The sequence below is a fragment of the Artibeus jamaicensis genome, unplaced genomic scaffold (genome assembly GCF_021234435.1).
Source record: "Artibeus jamaicensis isolate MK-2021 breed Jamaican fruit bat unplaced genomic scaffold, CSHL_Jam_final contig_490, whole genome shotgun sequence".
In the NCBI taxonomy this organism is placed as follows: Eukaryota; Metazoa; Chordata; class Mammalia; order Chiroptera; family Phyllostomidae; genus Artibeus; species Artibeus jamaicensis.
The window spans coordinates 835,622-853,481 of record NW_026521861.1 but is presented as its reverse complement, the minus strand read 5'-3'; the positions used below and the strand labels follow the sequence as shown (position 1 = coordinate 853,481).

Here is a 17,860-nt window from a genome sequence, read left to right as displayed (position 1 = left end):
ACCCCAACCTTTGTCCCTAGAGCCCGCCCCCCCCCATTCCATTCCACTTCCTGGGGCAGGGCACACTCAGCTTGGAAGGTGGGGGCAGTCCGGCTGGCGCAGGGGTAAGAACTTTGCCCCCCCCCCCGAGGTTTCAAGGGTTCAGCAGGAGGCTCTTCCTCCTTCTCCAGACAATCATTTTGTTCTTAATTTCTTTTGCCCAGTCCCTCCAGCAAGGCCGCCTGCGCTGGAGCATCCGCGCAAGGCGCGGTCCAGGGCTGGGCCGCGCTGCTGTCGGTGCTGATTGTGTGTCACAGAAACGTGTCCCCGCGCACAGAGGCCACCCAGCTGGAGTCCGGAGACGTGGCTGGTCCGCTCCTCCGTTCGGCTCGGTGAGGCCAGGGCAAGCTGGGTCGGGTCCTCCTCAACGCACCGCACCTTGAAGTCCAGGCAGGCAGGGAGGGGCAGCGGGCGGGATTTGGGGCAGTGGGCTGGGGCCTGAGGGTCCCGCCCGCGGCTCCACTAGTCCTGTCCAGCCTTCAACTGGGTTGACATGAAGGGCTGCAGGTGTCCTGGGGTGGGGTGGGGCTGGGGCTGTGGCCAGGAAGCTTCGAGTAGAGTCGGTCCTCCCTCCCTCCAGGGTGGGCTGTCAGACGGGGACGATGTGGAGGCCGAAGCTGTCGGCCTGAAGCTTGATGTGGTCCCCGCGGTAACTAGTGGCGGTCATAGGCAGCGGCAGCAGCGGCAGGGGCGGAGCCCCGGGGGGCGGCACTATAATAATAAGGGGAACCTGGAAGTTAACACAGGAGAAGAATGGGCTGGGTGAGAGGACAAACAGGAGAACAAAAAAAGGAAAGAAAAGCAAAGACCTCCCGGGGCTCGGGTCTGGCAGGACCGGGCAGGAAGACCTTGGCTGGGCTTCGGGGGCTGGCTGCCCCCAGGAGAGCTGAATTCACCGGGTGGGAGAGGGACCCAATCGGAGACCACCGCTACCGGATTATGGACCTTCCAGGGGTGCCGAGAGTGGGGGTGGCGCAGGGCCTTTCGGCGACGGGGCGGGAGAAGAGAGGAACCACGGGCGGGAGGCACGGGCGTCCTCAGGGGATCCGGGGCCTCAGTGCTGCTCTAAACGTCTTGCCCAGCTGGCACCCAGAAGTCAGGTGGCTGGGAGTTGGACGCGTCCAGAAGCAGCCAGCGCGCGTAGGGCGAGCAGGGGCGAGCTGACGCGCCGAGCCTCCGCCGGCCAGGTGGCGTACTCACTTAGTAAGGCGGGGTTGCTGAATCTCCAAGCCTCGTTGTAGGCCGTGTACTGGGGGTGGCTGTACGGGTTGCCGGAGAACTCGCTCCCTGCGGGAGGGTGGGGGTGTGGGGATCAGATACGTGCAACTCCGAGGTGGACCTGATGTGCCAGACCCGCAGCCTCCCCGCACCGGTCGAGGTGCAGATGGGGCGGGCAGGGCAATGCCCGCTGCGGGCTGTGGGCCAGGCGAAGGCGGAGCGATCCACGGAGTCAGCGTGGGGAGAGCCGGCGGTGTGTGTGTGCGTGTCCGGGGATGCAGAAGCACCCCAAGCCTCGCACAGGAGCGTGGAGGGACTTGTGCGGGGTAGTGCCTGCCTGGGGCTCCTCCGGCGGAGGTGCCTGGGCTACCCAGGAGGGGTTTGTTCCGAGTCCAGTCACGACTACCTCGCTGTGTTGGCGGACGGGGTCTTTTTAGTGGAGACTCTGGTTCCGGGAGCCCTAGCCCCACAGGGTGGAAGCGGGGGAGGGTGGCGAAGGAAGGCTCTCGGGACACTTTGTCCCAGAAAGTCCTAAGAATGGCATCTCAGCACTGTGCCAAAGCAAAGGGGTTGGGGCTGTGCTGGGAAACCCCCCTCCCGCCTTTCCCTGGAGAGATTCCACTCCTGCACCGCGCAGCAGGTGAAGGAGGTGGCAGGGAGCAGGTGGACTGCCCCGGGTCAGCAAGTGGAGGCCTCCCGTGGGCTGGGAGCTCTTGGAAGCTGCTTCATTCCCTCCGCGGGAGAAAGGCCAAGCCTCCGGGTTTCCCCCTCACCCTTTCTCCTGTGTGATGACCCCAGACTGTTTACAGTGATCCCTAACCGCGGGTTAAGTAGAGGAGAAGGGGCCCCTCTCGGAGAGGGAGCTGGGGTGGGGGTGGGGGATGCAGCCACTGGAAAGCCTGTTTATTGACGAGGAGGGAAAGCATGCGTGCAGCAGGATAATGAGCTTCTGAGCTCAACTGTGACCAAGAGGAACTGAGCTATCTCCTTCTCCATCGCTAATGAAACAAGTGTAATTTCCTCATCAGCACTAGATTCTGTTTAACGACTCCCCCCTTGCCACCATGAGCTCTCTGCGCTCCTCTCATCCCCACCTCCTTACAGACTTCCCCCTCCCTCACTCCATCTCTTCAAGACCTTCTCCAGCCTCCACCAGCTCACTGCTGGGACCTTCCTGGAAAAATCTCCTCGCCCCCAACACTTCTACTCCCCCTACCCCACAACTGGGTAGAGGCCCTCACTTACCCTCTCAGCTCTCCTTCCCCAGTTCCTCTCACTCCCATCAGCCCCTGCTCTACCACACCCTGCAGCAATGCCCTCTTTGCCATGCCCCTCCCCCAACTCTGCTTATAGGGGCCTCCCTGGATGGACCCTCCAGGAATGGTGCCAGGCACCGTTTTCTATCCACACTCCTCCCATGAGAGCTGAGCTTCAGGGAAGGGGCACCCAAGAAGGCAGCCACAGGAGTGGTGCAGGCTTAGTGTGCCTCACTCTCTCTGAGACAAGAGTTTTTTGGTATTTATGCAAAGAGCAGTTTCACCTGTCTTTGGCTTCAAGTCTGGCTCCCAATTGGAGGTGAGGGGTTGGGGAGAGCACAAGCTCCAGCTGCCCTGCCAGACCCTAAATTCGGCCTCTGCCTCTCTAATCCACACAGCCTAACCCAGCTGCTCTCAGACTGGGTGGGTCTGAGCTCTGAGGAGCAAGGAGAGCCCAGTTCCTCTGAGATGTGGGGGTGCTGTAGCTTATCTCTCTGCAGCTAGCATCTCTGGTTCTTGCCATAGTCTGTCCTCCTGTTCCTCTTTCCTTAGGGACAAGATCCCTCCTTTCTCTGGGGTGGGGCAGGTTCTTAATACTGGTCTTCTCTGAGGGTTGGTGTGGACCAGGGTGGCTTTGTCTGAGTGACTGACATGTCCCTGGAAATGGTTCTGGGCTCCAAGTTTCCATGGAAACCAGGGCAGGCTCTTCCAGGCAGTGTCAGCTGGCTGGGGGTGGGCTGGGGCACTGAGGGCGTTGCCGAGGCTGAGTTCTTCCCTGGGCATAGGCTTGGGTGGGTGGGCCTTGTGGAGGGGCCATGACACAGTGGGGTGTACACGAGGGACACTTTTGCAAGCTCTCTCCCTAGTTTGATTATGATGGAGGGTTAGGGACCAAGTGCAGCTCTAGGGAGAGAGAGGGATAGAATAGCAGTAGTTTGGGGGGAGGGGATGTTGAATCTCCTCCCACCCCCAGCCTCACACTAAAGACCACTCAGCAGCTCACCCACAATTTAGTTACCCTCACATAAATTAGGCAGCTGCACCATTGTCACCTACCAGGCACCATTCCTGCCAGGGTGGAGGTGGGGTAGCTTCCCTGGCCAGTGGGGGGCACGTGAGGGGGGTAACCAGGCAGAGTGGTGCTCGCCATGTCACGACCTGGAAAAACACAAAGGGGAAGGTGTGAGGCCTGGAAGAGAGGGGCCTGCCTCTACTCACACCAGGGTTCTCCATGGAAAGAGAACCCTTGGAGAAGAAAAAACTGTGTGTAGACACACAGGGATGCACGTGAGGAGCAGGTCTGAGTGTGCCTTTACAAGTGTGCAAGCTCATTACCTAAATGTCTGTCGTGTGACTGGCTGTGTGTATGTATGCTCCTTGTCTTTCTCTGTGCATGTGTGTGCATGCATTGGCCATTTCTCGGTATCTCTTTGTAGCCCAAAGCCAGATGGAAAAGGGAGGGAAGATGACCTGGTTTCACTCCCCCTTCCCAGCAAGATATTCGGCTGTGGTCTCTCCAGTAGCCAAATGGACCTCTATCATCTTGCTCACCTCTCTCCTCTGTTAACACCCCATCTTTCCTACAGACTTGAAGAACACCCCCCACCCCACATGGGCTGATGGGTCTTTCTTGTCCTCTCTAAGTGGTGCTGCAGGTGCTGGGTGTGGAGAGCAGGGGCCCAACCAGTGGGCTATTTTGCTGTTAGTGTTTATGGCGTTTAAATGATAGAAAACCATCTCTGTTGTGAATCAGGAGCTTTTGAGCCAATAGCATAAGTGGATCGGATCAAGTTCCAAAATCTTCTCCCCCCACCAAGTGCTGGACTTTGTCCTGGGAGTCCTCTCTGAGCTAGAAGAGTGGGAAGCAGGGCTTCCCTTAGTGTCCTGAAGTGAAGGCAAAGCCAGTCGATATTAGGGAAAGACCCATGGCCCACAGACATCTCTGGAACACAGCTGCGCCTGAGTGGCCTCCCTTCCTTGCCTGTCCCCTCCATCACCATGAAGAGGTCACCACTTCCCTTTGCATTTTAGCATGCCCCAATGACAATAATTTGCCCTCTTTCTCCTCCTACACTTTCATGCCCTCGAGACTACTTCATGCTCTCCTGGGTCTTCTGGATCCCATTCGTCCTCTCTAGATTCCCTTTATCCTTCTCTTCATCCAGTGCCACTCTCCCCCTCTAGTGCCTCTGTCCAACCCTGGGAAGGCAAGGTGTGGCTGGAGGAAGTCACAGAACTATGCAAATCTGGCCTAGTGCACTTTCTGTTCATCAGTTGCACCAATCCTCATCCTCCTAATGGCTACTCCAAAGTGCCTCTCTCTCTCTCTCTCTCCCGCTACCTTCCTTCCTTCCTCCCTTCTTCCCTCCTTGCCACTCAACCCTTTAATTTGACCTTGCCTCTGATTTTTTTTGAAACCTGTGAGTTTCCTCATCCTCACCTTAATATGTGAGTGATTTGTCTTTCCTACCCTCAGCAAAACAGGGATACAGTTCAGATTTTTGTATTTCTAGCTTCCTGATGAACATTTTCATTAACTGGCCCACTGTCACCTCAGACGCGACAAGAATAAAAGATGATTCATCATCCCTATAATCATTCTACCAACAACCTATTTGAAAACCATCAGACCAAAAATATTGGAGTCCTTCTAGACATGGTCTTTCTCCTCCTCCTCTATATGAAGTCAGTCACTAAGTGTGGTCAGTTCCTCTTAGCAATGGCCGTCACATTAGTCCCTTCTCCATTTCCTCCACCACCTCCATAGCTCAGCTCCTGAAACCTGCCCTTGGTTTGCCACAACATTTTTCTTGCTTGTATTCCCTGCCTCTCCATTCTCCCCCCTCAGTTCTCTCCCAAATGTGCATGCTTGGCTTGTCCTCATGAAACATTGCTCTCATCACTTTCCTTGTAAAAACCTTCATTGATTCTCTGTAGGCTACAGTTTGACTCTAAACCCTGCCAGGCTTTCACAGCCTCCCAAGGACTCCTCCCCACCCAGCGCCCTCAGCTCTGACTTGCACCTCTCCCGGTTTAGTTTGAGTGTTTCGCGGGCTTGTGTGCTGCGAAACCTCTGTGCTTTTGCCGTACCGTTGTCGTCTTCTTACTCATCGCTTCCTTCGCCTTCTGGCTCAAGCCTTAAAATCCCTACTGTTTCTACCCATCAGAGACGTTTCCCTCTCCTGAACTTCTAGAGTGTCTGGTGCTCCACGGTTGAGCATGTCATTATATTTCATAACGCACCGGCCCTGTAGTCTCGTGTCACAGCTTGCTCCGTCATGCAGATCAGAATCAAAGCAATGGCCCTGTCTTCCATGCTATATTGCACAGTTGAGAAATGGTAGATGCTCAATAAATACTTTTTGATTACTTTTCTATCACTCTATGCTTTTATAGACAACAAAAACAATAGAGTGGGTTATATTGTTTTTTAATTGCTTCATATGTGTTGGTCTCCTTTGAAGAGGCAAAGCCTGGGACAAATGTCAATGTTCGAATCTGCCTTTTCTCTAAAAATAGTTTGAACAATGGATTATGAATTTTTATAGGTTGATGAGAGATTTACAGTAAGGGACTCGTATATTGTGAGTCAGCTTTATCATGTAGTAGAATGGTATCCTTCTAACTTATCTACTACAGCTAGTATCATACATTTTAAAACTCAAGAATAAACAATAGCGTAGAACTGTCAGACAAGAGATCACTTCAGACTCCCAGAGAGAGAGTAGAAAGAATCTGTGTTTACTTTGTTGTGGGTTTTCTTTCACTGACTTCTATTGTCAATAAATGGTATACTCTTTCTGACTACCTCTCAGAGGAGTGGACCTGAAGTGGGCAATGACAGCCATCTTTCTCAATTCCTAGAGAGATTAATAATATGGCATTTATTGGTCAAAAAAGGCCCAAGACAGAGGAGAGTTAAAGAGGATGCAGAGGTTTTGAAATATTAGAAAGATATAGAAACGCTATTCCTCTTGGCTTTGCAATCTTAACATCTACAAAGCATCCAGAAAAAGAGGTATGCCTCTTTTTTAATAAACAGGAATTTATATGTTTTTAATAAACAGGAATTTAAAGTCATCTGAATTCTGATTTTCAGCTTCATGGTTTCTACAACCAGTCACACACGAATTCCTTTTCATCTGAGGTCTTGTCACATGATATCATACTTAACTCCCGAGGCTGGATGACTGGAAAGGTGTTTCCAGCTAAGCTGGGAGTAAACCTGCTGCACTGTTTATTTCCACTGGCTTTTTCTCTTGCCAACTGCCAACATATCGCAACTTTTGCATGCTGAAAGTCACACAGAATTATTGATTTATTGAAAGACATATTTCCAAATTCTGTTTTAAACACAGAATCTGTGAAGTGCTATTCAGGCTCTTGTTTATGGTCAAGGTGCCCATCTATTTATTTTTTTCTCAAAATAGATTTTTTAATGGAGGTAACACTGGTTTATAACATTATGTAAGTTTCACATGTATGTAGGTACACAACATTATAATTTGGTACCTATATTTACCTAAAAAACACATACACCTATTTGAAAATCTATGCACTTCTATGTTCACTGCAGCATTAGTTAGGACAGGAGATGGAGACAACCTGCGCGTTCATCGATTGATGAATGGATAAAGAAGGTGTGACTTACATGCAATGGAATACTACTCAGCCACACACAAAGATGAAATATTGCCATTTGTGAGAACATGGATAGAACTTAAGGGCATTATGCTAAGTGAAGTCAGACAGAAGAGGAAAAAACATTGTATATTTTCACTCATATGTAGAATATAAAGCAAAAGAAGACAAGAAACAAATGGACAAACAAAACAAAAACCAACGCAAAGGTACAGACCGATTGATGCTTATCAGACATTTTTAAAACATGAGAGAAGAAAGCCACGGCGAGGAAAAAGCATGCAAGCTTCCCGATGTTCAGCACACAGCTGTGCTTCTGCTGCGCCAGAGCCTGGAACACCAGGGTCGCCATAAAGAGGGGCCCGTCCAGGACGCCTGGGCCAACAAACTGCATACGAAGCACTCTCTCTCGCTTCATTAGTACACAAGTGACACCTGAAGAGCAGGAAAAAATTGACCAAACTCTTGCCAGAGCCATATATCCTTCTGGAACACCATTGTCAATAATGGAAAACATACTGCAGGAAGTTTTCAAATTACTCAGACCATCATACCATTTGCCCAGCAGCATTCTTCGCGCAAGCCTCCTTCAGTGAGGGAATATGAATGGGTAATGGGATCTGTGCAAGGAAGAATCGACAGAGCACTGGGTCTTGTGTTACTGCAGACAGGTGGACAAATGGGGGTGGAGGCGAGCTCTAAAACCGAGAGACGGCACAGCCACCTCCTTAAACAAGCAAAAGCTCAGAAAGAGAAAGAAACTGCTACACAGCAAAATACATCAATCATAAAATACGCACCAACCAACAGGGGATAGGAAGCAGTAAAGTTTTTGCTTTGCTCACTGACAATGCCAGTAACGTAAAAATAGCACCAAGAATCACAAATGGCTAGAACTCCACATAGTAGAAGAGGATGGGCATTTCATGTTGGATACTCACTTCCTAAGGTTACAAAGTTTTAAAGATGGGAGAGGATTGGAGGTGACCAGTCTAACTTGCTTGTTTTAAAGTTGAGAAAATGGAGGCACAGAGGGTCACAATGACTTTCTTTTGGTTCTACGGCTAACAAATGACAGAGCCAAAGTGTGAAGCTGTCTCTACCACACTATGTTTTCATGGTAACAGGAGGCCAGATATTCCTGAACAAGCCAAAGAAAAGAGAAAGAAGTCATCCAATAAGCAACATCTCATATTGTCACTGCCGTCATTAAGATAAGGCAAGAAAAACAGGACGCAAAGAATAAAATACTGACGTCGAAAGTCTGCAGTGAAACTCCACGTTGTGGACTATCAATCTCCTTCGTGAGTTTTCTAAAAAGCAAAGAGGGTCTTCAAGAAACAGTAGTAGTTGAGATTCTTAAAGTACCCAGAAGTGTTAGAAGCACTGTACTTGATGAGGATGTCTTCTCAGTTCAACTGCAGAAGTCCCTGAAGATTCTAAAGCCAATTTCTACAGCAATCACTACATCTGAATCAGACAGTGCACTTTTGTCAGACATTCCCGACCAAATGGGCCAGATCGAATCAACTGTTTTGGAGACTCTAAGTGAAGCTGCTTTTACAAGGACAGAGAAAAGCGAAGGGAAAGGCTATTAAGAAATTGGAAAATTTCAGTCACCAGATAATTTATGCTATTTTGTCAAAATGGAGGGGCAGACTTGTGCTTCTAGTTGCACCCAATCTAGCCAGCATTCATTGAGCACCTACTATACACCGGGCACTGTCCTAAATATTTTCTGTGCATTATCTCATTTAATCCTCATATCAAGCTATGATGCTGACCTGCTTGTAATCAGCATTTTTATAAATGAGAAATTGAAAATCAGAGGCATGAGGTATTATGTCCAAGATTTCACAGATAGGACATGGCAGAATCTGGACTACAGAACAAGCAGTATATTTGGGTGACTCTAGAATGACAATCTCAAAAATCATAGACCCAGGAAATAGAGAGGTGTTTGGGTCCAGGAAAGTAGCCTGGGATTATGCTAAGCAAACCCTTCTTATAATAGAACATCTTGTCATATCTTGTTTCTTGCATCTTTCAGGTACTTCCATTTTTCCACAGCAAGAGTTCGCTGATCCTGCAGGACTCCACAGACGGACGTGCTTCGGGAAGTCCGTTCAAAACCATACATGAAATGTGATAGATATACATGTACAATATCTAGTGGCTTTTTATCATGTTCTCAAAGCTATTCATCGCCCAAAGAGTAATAAATAAGTAGTATTTATAAAAGACCAAACAAACCTCTGTTCTTTGGTATAAAAAGACATTGATTTGTTTGAAGCCACTTGAATTGTACCGATAAACAAAATCAGACAAAGAGCAAAATGAAGGAGCAGAGAGGCTTATCTCAAGTCAGGAAAATGTCAGCATTCAGAAGACCAAGGAAATAACGAAAAGGGAGCTGCCAAAGCAGCTGAGATGCTGTGGCTCACGGATGGCTCGGGCAGCAAGACTTACTAGTCATAGATTTATAGAGAAGTTATATTCAATGAGTTTAGAGAGGCTCTTCCTCAGCATCTTTCTCTGAAAGTGAGCACGTTTGCTAGCCACTTGACACTGTAGGGGACCCTCAGGCCACAAAACATAACTCTTGTTTTACTCTCCTACCCTCAAGTTTGCCTGCTTCTCGTAAGATAACGAAAATGAAGATGTTGGATTGCTGCGAGGTTGGCAGCCGTGGCTGCCTTTGACACAAGCACTCACGCTACTTCCAAGAATACACAGTTATTACATTTGTGATTACTGCCTAAACATACCATACACTTACATTTACTATGCCAATTACAATCACTTTACGACCAACCCAAGTTACAGAATACACTAAAGTAACAAACTTTAAGTCTTATTATAAAAGATTACTTTAAATGACAGGAAAGAGTTTTTTTATTATTTCATTTTGTTTCTTACTTCCCAGGTTTCCAAATGCTTCCTGAGCTTTCTCCTCGAAGGCAGAAGTGCCCGTGTGAGTTCTCCCAGCCCCAGCCACTGTCTTGGCCCCACGGCTCCTCATCCTGAAGCTTGTCTTCCCCGGGTTCCAGCAGAGGGGGCTGTGCCTGCAGCTCAGGGCGGCTCCTAGCTCATCTAGCTTCCGACAAAGAGTTGGACCTTTAATTTAGTCCCTGATGTATCCTGGGCTGATCTGTGTGGACTCAGTGAGGTCTTTGCCTCCACGGCCAACTGGCCGGACACAACCAGGCATGCTGTTCACACCCCTCCCCCTCACAGCACGTGGCCTTCATCTGGGCCATGGCAGTCTGCTGGCCTAGAGAAGGCTTCCTTCTAACTCAGCCAGACTATGGATGGAGCTGCAGCCTCAGCATCCTGGGACAAGGCTAGGGAGCACTGGGGAGAATAACATTTTCAGAAAGCTAATAGGGAACAGAATGTGGTTACCTTCTACTCTAACTCCCTTATTTTACAGAGGAAGAAACTAAGGCTCAGAGAGGGGGAGTCATCCTAGCCCTTTCCTCATTTCACTTCCCCACACTGCCTTCTCTGGCTCTATTAGCACATCACAAATGAAGATTGGAGTTGGGCAGGTGCTGGCTCTCTCACAGGCTGGGGCCCAGGCTCACTGATGGGCTCAGAGCTAGAGAGACCCTCGTGCTGGGTGGGCAGAGGTTAAGCCTGTTTGCACAGTCTCCCAATACTCCAGCTCTCCCAGTTCCTCTCTGGCTTTATTTTGTTCTCTGAGAGCACTGAATTGTCAGCTCTAATCCTTCCGAAAGCGCAGCGTTTTTCAGGCGCTCTGTGTAAGTGAAACCCTAATCCCGAGGAAAACGGCCACTTAAGCTGCTGGAGCATTAGGCTGCTCTCCGAGCCTGCCCAGGATTTCCTCCCTCCTTGCCTGCCAGCCCAGCCGCCACTGGGAGGAGAGGGAAGGATTCCACTCTGAAGGCGTGCAAAGCCCTCTCCGAAGTAACAATAGTGGCAGGGCTTGCCTCTTAAAGCTCAGGGTTGAAGAAGTGCCGGCATGTGTGTCCTGAGGCTACGGCTAAGGTGGGGGAAGGAAGGATTCTGGTCACCCTGGGGAGGGCGTGGGGGGTCTTCCTGTCACCTTGCGGGATGGCCGGCTTTTTGGGGGAAACAGGCTCTTGGGTGCTGCCTCTGTGGCTTTGAGGCCACCGGGACATTTCTAAGCCTTTGGTTCCCATACATACCTGTAACATTCATTGGAATGCCACAGTTCAGGCATTCTGGTCATTTAGAAAATGCTGACTGACTTTACTTCTACTTAGCCAACCTTTTTTCATAGAAAGTGCCAGATAATGGAGTAAACAAGCTTAGGGCTGGGAGATACCCCTTTGGAAACCTCTCCTTTGGAACACCCCAAGTGTCTCTAAACATCTACAGCACCCTAAACGGCCCCTATAACCTAGCTAATCACGAAAGCAGTGCCCGGGGCTTTCTACCAGGTAACCCTTTGTTGGCCTGGGTTGGCTGCTACATGCACTTGAAACAAAGATCACTGATCTCTTGAAAGTATTTTGACTCAGATTTTTTAAAAAATATTTTACTTATTTATCTTTAGAGGGGAAAGGAAGGAAGGGGAGACGTAGTGGGGTTGATTAAATGGGGCCTCTCCCCCAGATCTCTAAATGAGTTGGTGAGACCGTGCTGTGGAGGGCCAAGCACAGTCCACTTAACGTGCTGAGCCTTTGGGTCTCATGGATGGAGGGAGGAGATGAAGGGAGGAGTTGAGAAAGGTTCAAGGTAATAGGCCAAATTTGAACTCAGCCTAGAAGATCATAGAATTACATCTTTGCTAAGATGCCCAGGAGCCCTTCGTACTTCCCCACACTCTCCTAGATTCTGCAGCTCCATTAGCAGCTCCATTAGCAGCCCCAGGTGTTTCTGCCCAAGGCACCCTGCTGGGAAAGGCAGGCAAATGCAAAAGCTGCTGGGTTCAGACATGCAGCTGGAGATTGGGGTGGTACAGCTTTTATTCTGCTCAAATCTGACCTGACTCTCCCGGTCCTAGGGTAGATTAATGCCTCTTCTTTTCAATATCCTTCCCCTCTAGAGGTGGATGGGATAAAGGAGGAGGAAACAGAGCCCTGATCCAGTGACTCCCTAGGCTGCAGGCCCAGGGCACCTGCATTATCTGTCACTGTCTCATTGCTATGGAAATGCCCCCATAATTAAATCAGAGCTGAGGTCTGGTGGCTGGAGGTCCTTGGGGATGTGACTGGAGGCCTTAGGGATGTTTGGAAGAAGCTAGCATCTTTCCATGGGCCTTCTCAGCTTAAATGAAGGGTCCAGGGCCTGGGGGCGCTGAGGAGAAACCCTCTGGCTTGCCTCCGCAGTAAAGGGCTCTCTGACTCCCGCATGTTGGTGTTGCCCTGGTCCTCTCTCCTTTCAAGGCTGGAGAGCAACCCTGATGTCTGTGCCCTAAATTCCTCTAGCTAATCAGGGGCTTTGAGCAGACAGACAAGACGAGGAGACTCCCAGCCTCCTTCGGAAACATTTCTCAGCCTTTATTGCCCTCTCCTCCCTCGAGGGGCTGGCCAAAGGCTAAGCTGTTTGTTTTATGGAGGGAAATGCAGTCGCATTGGAAGGGAGTTGTTAACTACAGGAAAGAGGCAGTTCCTGGAGGTCCTCGGGACTCCCTGAGTGGGAGGAGGAGGGTTTCCCAGGGCCCATGCTTCTATCTGCTAATAGGCCACTTTGCTGACCATCTTAGACATGGGCAAGGAATCTGAGCTCCCAAGGGCTCACGACTCCTTCTCAGAAGCTGAGCCCACACTGTTTCCCCAGGACTCCAGGTCCTGGCGGCCAGCCCTTAATTTTCTTTGAACTTTACCTTACTGGCCTCCTCACCTCTGCTCAAACTTGCTTCTTCTGCTCCTTATCCCTGCCTGGGCTTCCTCCCTCCCGGGCAGCAACCACCTCTCCTTCTGGTTCTTAGCTCTAGACTCCTTTAGAGAGGCACTGTATCTCTAGGCATCAAGAGAATTTTCTCCCAAGCTCTTGAATAAAACCACCTTCTTCCCACCGGGGCAGGAGAGCTAACGAGGCTCTCCCCGCTGCCCACTGGGGAGAAACACACTGCCCTTGTCATGATTCTCCAATGTTCAGAAAAAAGATGACTCTCTGCTGAGACCTGGCTGTCTGGGAGCTTGGACAAGCAGGCGACAGGCTCTACTTCAAGGGCTGCTTGAGGCTCATCCCTTTCCATGGCTCCTGAACCCCAGAACAATAAGCTGTAGGTGTGGACTTTTTACCCTTTATTATCTCCGCTCTGTCACAGTTTGCTGAGCAGTGGTGGGGGAGGGCAAGTTTGATCTAGATCTGTGATAATCATAAAACCATACTTCTCTTTTATCCTTTTTAGAATAGTAAACATACTTATTTTATAGTTGCTTTGGATTGTTCTATGATCCTCAGTGCTTGGGGGTGTTAACTGTCCTATTTATTGCTTTTGCAGACTCTCCCTCATGATAGTCCGTTGATGTGAGGTGTGTAATTTTGTTACAGTGGTGGATTTTTTCCTCCTGTGGGAGTCCCAGGTGACCTGGACTGGGGAATGTCTCTGCAGAGAAGGTTTGTCCTGGTTCCTGCTGGGGTTTCTGAGTGGGTTACTATCCTGGACAAATTTGTATGTAAGTTCTTCGCTGGGAGTTCCTGCCACATACTCAGGGGATAAATTTGGACTGTGAACCGGGGTCAGTATCAGGGTCTTCATTTCTCTTGGAGAATGTTCCCCTCTCACGTGCTACCCAGGGCCAGCGGGGTGATTTTCTGTACTTCCCTTTATTGCACAGTGTTGTCCCACTCTGTTCCTCGCTCTACGCAGGGTGATACCCATTCTAGCTTCCTGCTTCCCTTGGACTCAGGGTCATACCTCCCGTGTGGTGTATTGCAACGCCAGCCTTTCCCCGTCAGGGTGTACCTCCAGTGCGACACCAGCAGTCTCTCGCTACTGCTCTGACTTTGGCTTTCCCTCTATTTCTGGTACCACAGAGTGTGACTTGGTTGTGTATTAACAACTCTTGTCGCTATATTTTATCCAGCTGTGTTTGGTAAGTTTCACCTGCCTTGTTTCTGGCCTCAGTCTCATTCCTCCATTCCCTCTCTGGGATTAAAATGAGGTGGCAAGAACCACGTGGGCACAGAGCTGCCCCGTGCATGGCAGTGGTGCCCACTAGAGGCCAGCGAAGCCCACTCAGTGCAGCAGCTCTGGGGACAGACGGCCTGTGCACAAGCCCCTGACTTTCTCCAGCGCCATCTCGTTCCATTTGGGCTCCAGGGTAGAGAACCGACTCTCACATTCAGGGTGGACTTGCACCAGGTCAAGGGACACTCTAAGTGGTCTGAAGCATCTCCAAGAGACTGAGGGAATCCTGAAACTAGTACTCATCTTCTCCCAGACCAACATTAGTGCCAGTGTCCCCTCACTCTCCTCTATGGCTGCAGACCTGGCCAGGCACAGGAAGGGAGCGTTCGAGGTGAAGAGGCCGTGGGGAAGAGGGACTCTTTACCAGTGGTAAGAGAGTAGAAGGAACGAAGGCACCAACTCACAACTGGAGCCAGAGTCCTTACGGAAGAGTCCCTGATCCAGAGGTCCCTGGGCCTACTGAGGGGCTGATGGTGGCCCCTCCGGGAGTCCTTCGGAAGAATAAGAAGTTAGAAGAAGGTACCAGCCACAGCCAGCCAACCTGAGGAAGCTTGGGGCCAGAGTGCCCCCAACCTACTCTCTCATCTGGCTGGTCCCTTTTTCCTTATCACTTAGGAGCTACTCGGCTCCGTTCCAGACCAGCAGCCTAGAGCAGTGGGCTGGAGAGAAGAGATGCCGCTGAGCTAGAGCAGCCCAGGGGCAGAAGAGAAAGTGGGTGATAAATTTAAATAACCAGCTTGACTTGGCAGCTTGCTGAGTTGTGATGCAGTGAAATTAAAATCTCGGCAGAACTTGCAAACACTACCCAGAAAAATTGGTCTCTCTCCTCGGTTCCATGATGGAAGGTGGGGAGGGCAGCTATTGGGCCGAGCCGCGGCCTCTGGCAGCCACCCTTGCTTGCAATGTGATTAGCTGTGTCCTGGCCCACTGGGCCCCACTCTCCCCTCCACACAATAGTCCAAGCTCCTCTCTCCTCTCAGTCCTGACCTTGTGGAACAGCTGTATCAAGTGGCTGGTGAAGTTTGAAATCAGCCTCCAGTGCCAGGAGGTGGCAGGAATATCAATAAGGTCGGCTCTTCAAGCTGGGCTAGGGCATTCTGGGCCGCTTTCCTCAGGACGCATTCCCAGAGGTTTGCAGCCTCAGCTGCCTGTCCCCAGGGAGGACAAGCTGGGTGCCTGGCATGTGGAGGATGAAGACGGCTCCTTGAGCACCAGGGCACACAGGATGCCCCTGCCCTCTCACTGAGCACACACCTGGCCAGAATCACCGGTCGGAACGGGCCTCCCTGTCTCCTCCTTCACCGACGCTCTTCACATTCTCCAACAAAATCAGCTTTTTAAGAATCTTTGCAGAGGATTTCTGCAAATACACCAAAGTCTCTCCCAAATCCCAGCCGTGCTTGGAGCCTAGTTCTCCAAGATGCCCGCATCTTTCTAGAGAACTCTTGTGCCTGCTTTCCCTGCGTCACTGCCCACTGCTCCTCGCAAAGTCCTGGCCTCAAGGCCAGCACGCTGGACCCACTGCTGAGGTGGCCCACGAGGTCTCCGGGCACTACCCCGCTTCTCACCTTGACAGTACCTTCAGCAAATTCTGTTTGTCCCCATAATAAACACATCATGAATCATTCATCTTTAATAGATTATGCAAATTAGGAGGACATAAAATCAACAAAGATCAATAACTGCAGCCGTTTAATTGCCAGCAAAAACATTTTAAGAATGAGCGGCCCTTTCTCGGGTAATGGCACCATTCATCCAAACATTGGATCTTGGCCTCCTAAGTGTAGAAAAATCATTCCCAGCCCCCACCCCCTTCTACCTCCCCTCCCCCACCTCTCCACACACTTCTCTCTTTTTGGTAATTTCCAGTTTCTGAGCGAGTTTCCCCGTCATTACCACTGGTGAACAGCTCCGAATGTTAATGGTTCTGCTTTTGTTACTCCTCGCTTGATTGAAATGTCGCATACAGATTGAGATGTTAGTGCTAACTTGCCACCTGGGAATGTCAAGCTGGGTCTGAAATGAACTTTTCTCACACTTGGATCCAGATGGATCAGCCGGAGATGTTCCCAGGCTGAGCTGGGACCGTTCCAGGGCCATGGGGGGGAGGCGTGTAGGGGAGGCTCAAGGTGGAGAGACTTTCTACACCAACATCGAGGTCTGCAGCAGAAGCCCTGCCCCCAAGTTCCGTTGCTCCTGCCCAGGAAGCCCCTGCCTTCTGGACTGTGTCCCTGGGCCCAGGGAAGCACAGCTGGAATCAGAGCAAAGCCTCCTGGGCTCTTTCACCAGCTGCTTAGGGTGCACCCCCTTTGGGAAGTGACCACTGAACTCTCAGCAGATCAGGAGAAAGGGGTCCTGGCCTGAGCCATCTCTCTGGCTTGAATCAGGGTACCCAGCATAGCTCAGAGAGCTTCTGAGCTGAGCTAAGGAGAGTTCATGCCAAGGGTCAGTTGATAACAGGCTGTGTCCTGATCCAGCTAACGCTGTTACTCCCAAAAGCTCAACCACACAGTTCTCTGACACTCCCAGAACTCAGCCTCTGATTGTCTAGCCAAAGAGCTCAACTCTGTCCAGGCCGGAAACAGTTGTACCAGGACACTCCTTAAGGAGAACCTGGGAAAACTAACAACAGGGCTGTCCCGGCCCCAAACCGGGGGAGGCTGGGTGGCCACGTGTGGCCCATCTGTGGCCTGAGCCATACTCAGATCAGCTCCAAGTCAGCACCAGGGCCGTGCCTTTCAGCGAGCAGGCTGGGCCTGCTCCCAGTCTTTGCCACTGGCTGTGATGCTGGATGCTTGCTGCCCTGCTGCCAGGTCCCCAGGCTGCCTCCGCTCGCCTTGCTCGGCAGGTAACGCCTCAGTGTCTCCCAATCCCCACTGAGACCCTTCTTAATCATTCTGTCTCCTAAGGAACAAACGGCACATTGGCTTTAGTGTCTCCAGAATAATTAGGTGAATTTTAATAACACCTCAATGTGTGTCTCTCCCACTTGGGCGCTTTCCTGGCCTGGAAACCCTTCTGCAGTGCCAGGCGCCTTCCACAGACGGCAGCTCTGAGGCCTAGAGCTCCACTGGCTGGGCCCTACCCTTGCCACACCTCGGCCTTCTTCCACTCTTGCTGCCTCTGCTGCTCCTAATCCAGGGGAGCACGTGGAGTATGTGCCCCTGCACTTGACTGTGGGACAGGCCTGACCCTGCCTGGCCTGGAAATCAAGTCTCACTCTTTGTGATTTCTCTGGGAAGCCAGAGGAGGGCTGGGATAACTGTGCTTTTCTATAACTGCAGAGTTGGATGCCACGGCCTGAAGCCTGAAGCAGCAGTAACACAGTCTACCCAGAGGACGAGGAAAGCAGGTCCCCAACAACCTTGGGGATGTAAGAGGCTGAACGCTGGGCACTCATGCTCCCTTCTCATCAGCCTGGCCTGTTTACCTTTGCCCTGTCATGTACAAGTCCCGGTAAGAGGCTTATAGTTCTGAGCACCTAGGTGGAAGCAAGTAAAAAGCAAAGAGAGAGGCAAGAGGATGGGCAGAAAGAGCCTGCAGTAGCCCCCTTTCCAGGCTGAAGCACATGGGGACC

General features: G+C 50.9%; 1 protein-coding gene across 6 annotated transcripts in view; it reads right to left on the bottom strand.

Moving 5' to 3' along the window:
* Positions 1-112: 112 nt before the first annotated feature.
* PAX2 (paired box 2) overlaps positions 113-17,860 on the bottom strand; it is an 85,883-nt gene continuing 68,135 nt past the window's right edge. For 2 of the 6 annotated variants that reach the window (XM_037159472.2, XM_037159476.2), the window contains 3 exons: positions 3,570-3,671; positions 1,240-1,326; positions 113-769 (listed from right to left, as the gene is read on the bottom strand). In XM_037159472.2, coding sequence (XP_037015367.1) covers positions 693-769; positions 1,240-1,326; positions 3,570-3,671 — 266 coding nt within the window. In that variant the 3' untranslated portion in view covers positions 113-692. The remainder of the gene's footprint in view (positions 770-1,239; positions 1,327-3,569; positions 3,672-17,860) is intronic. The other 4 variants (XM_037159471.2, XM_037159473.2, XM_037159477.2 and 1 more) reach the window with 3 other exon arrangements.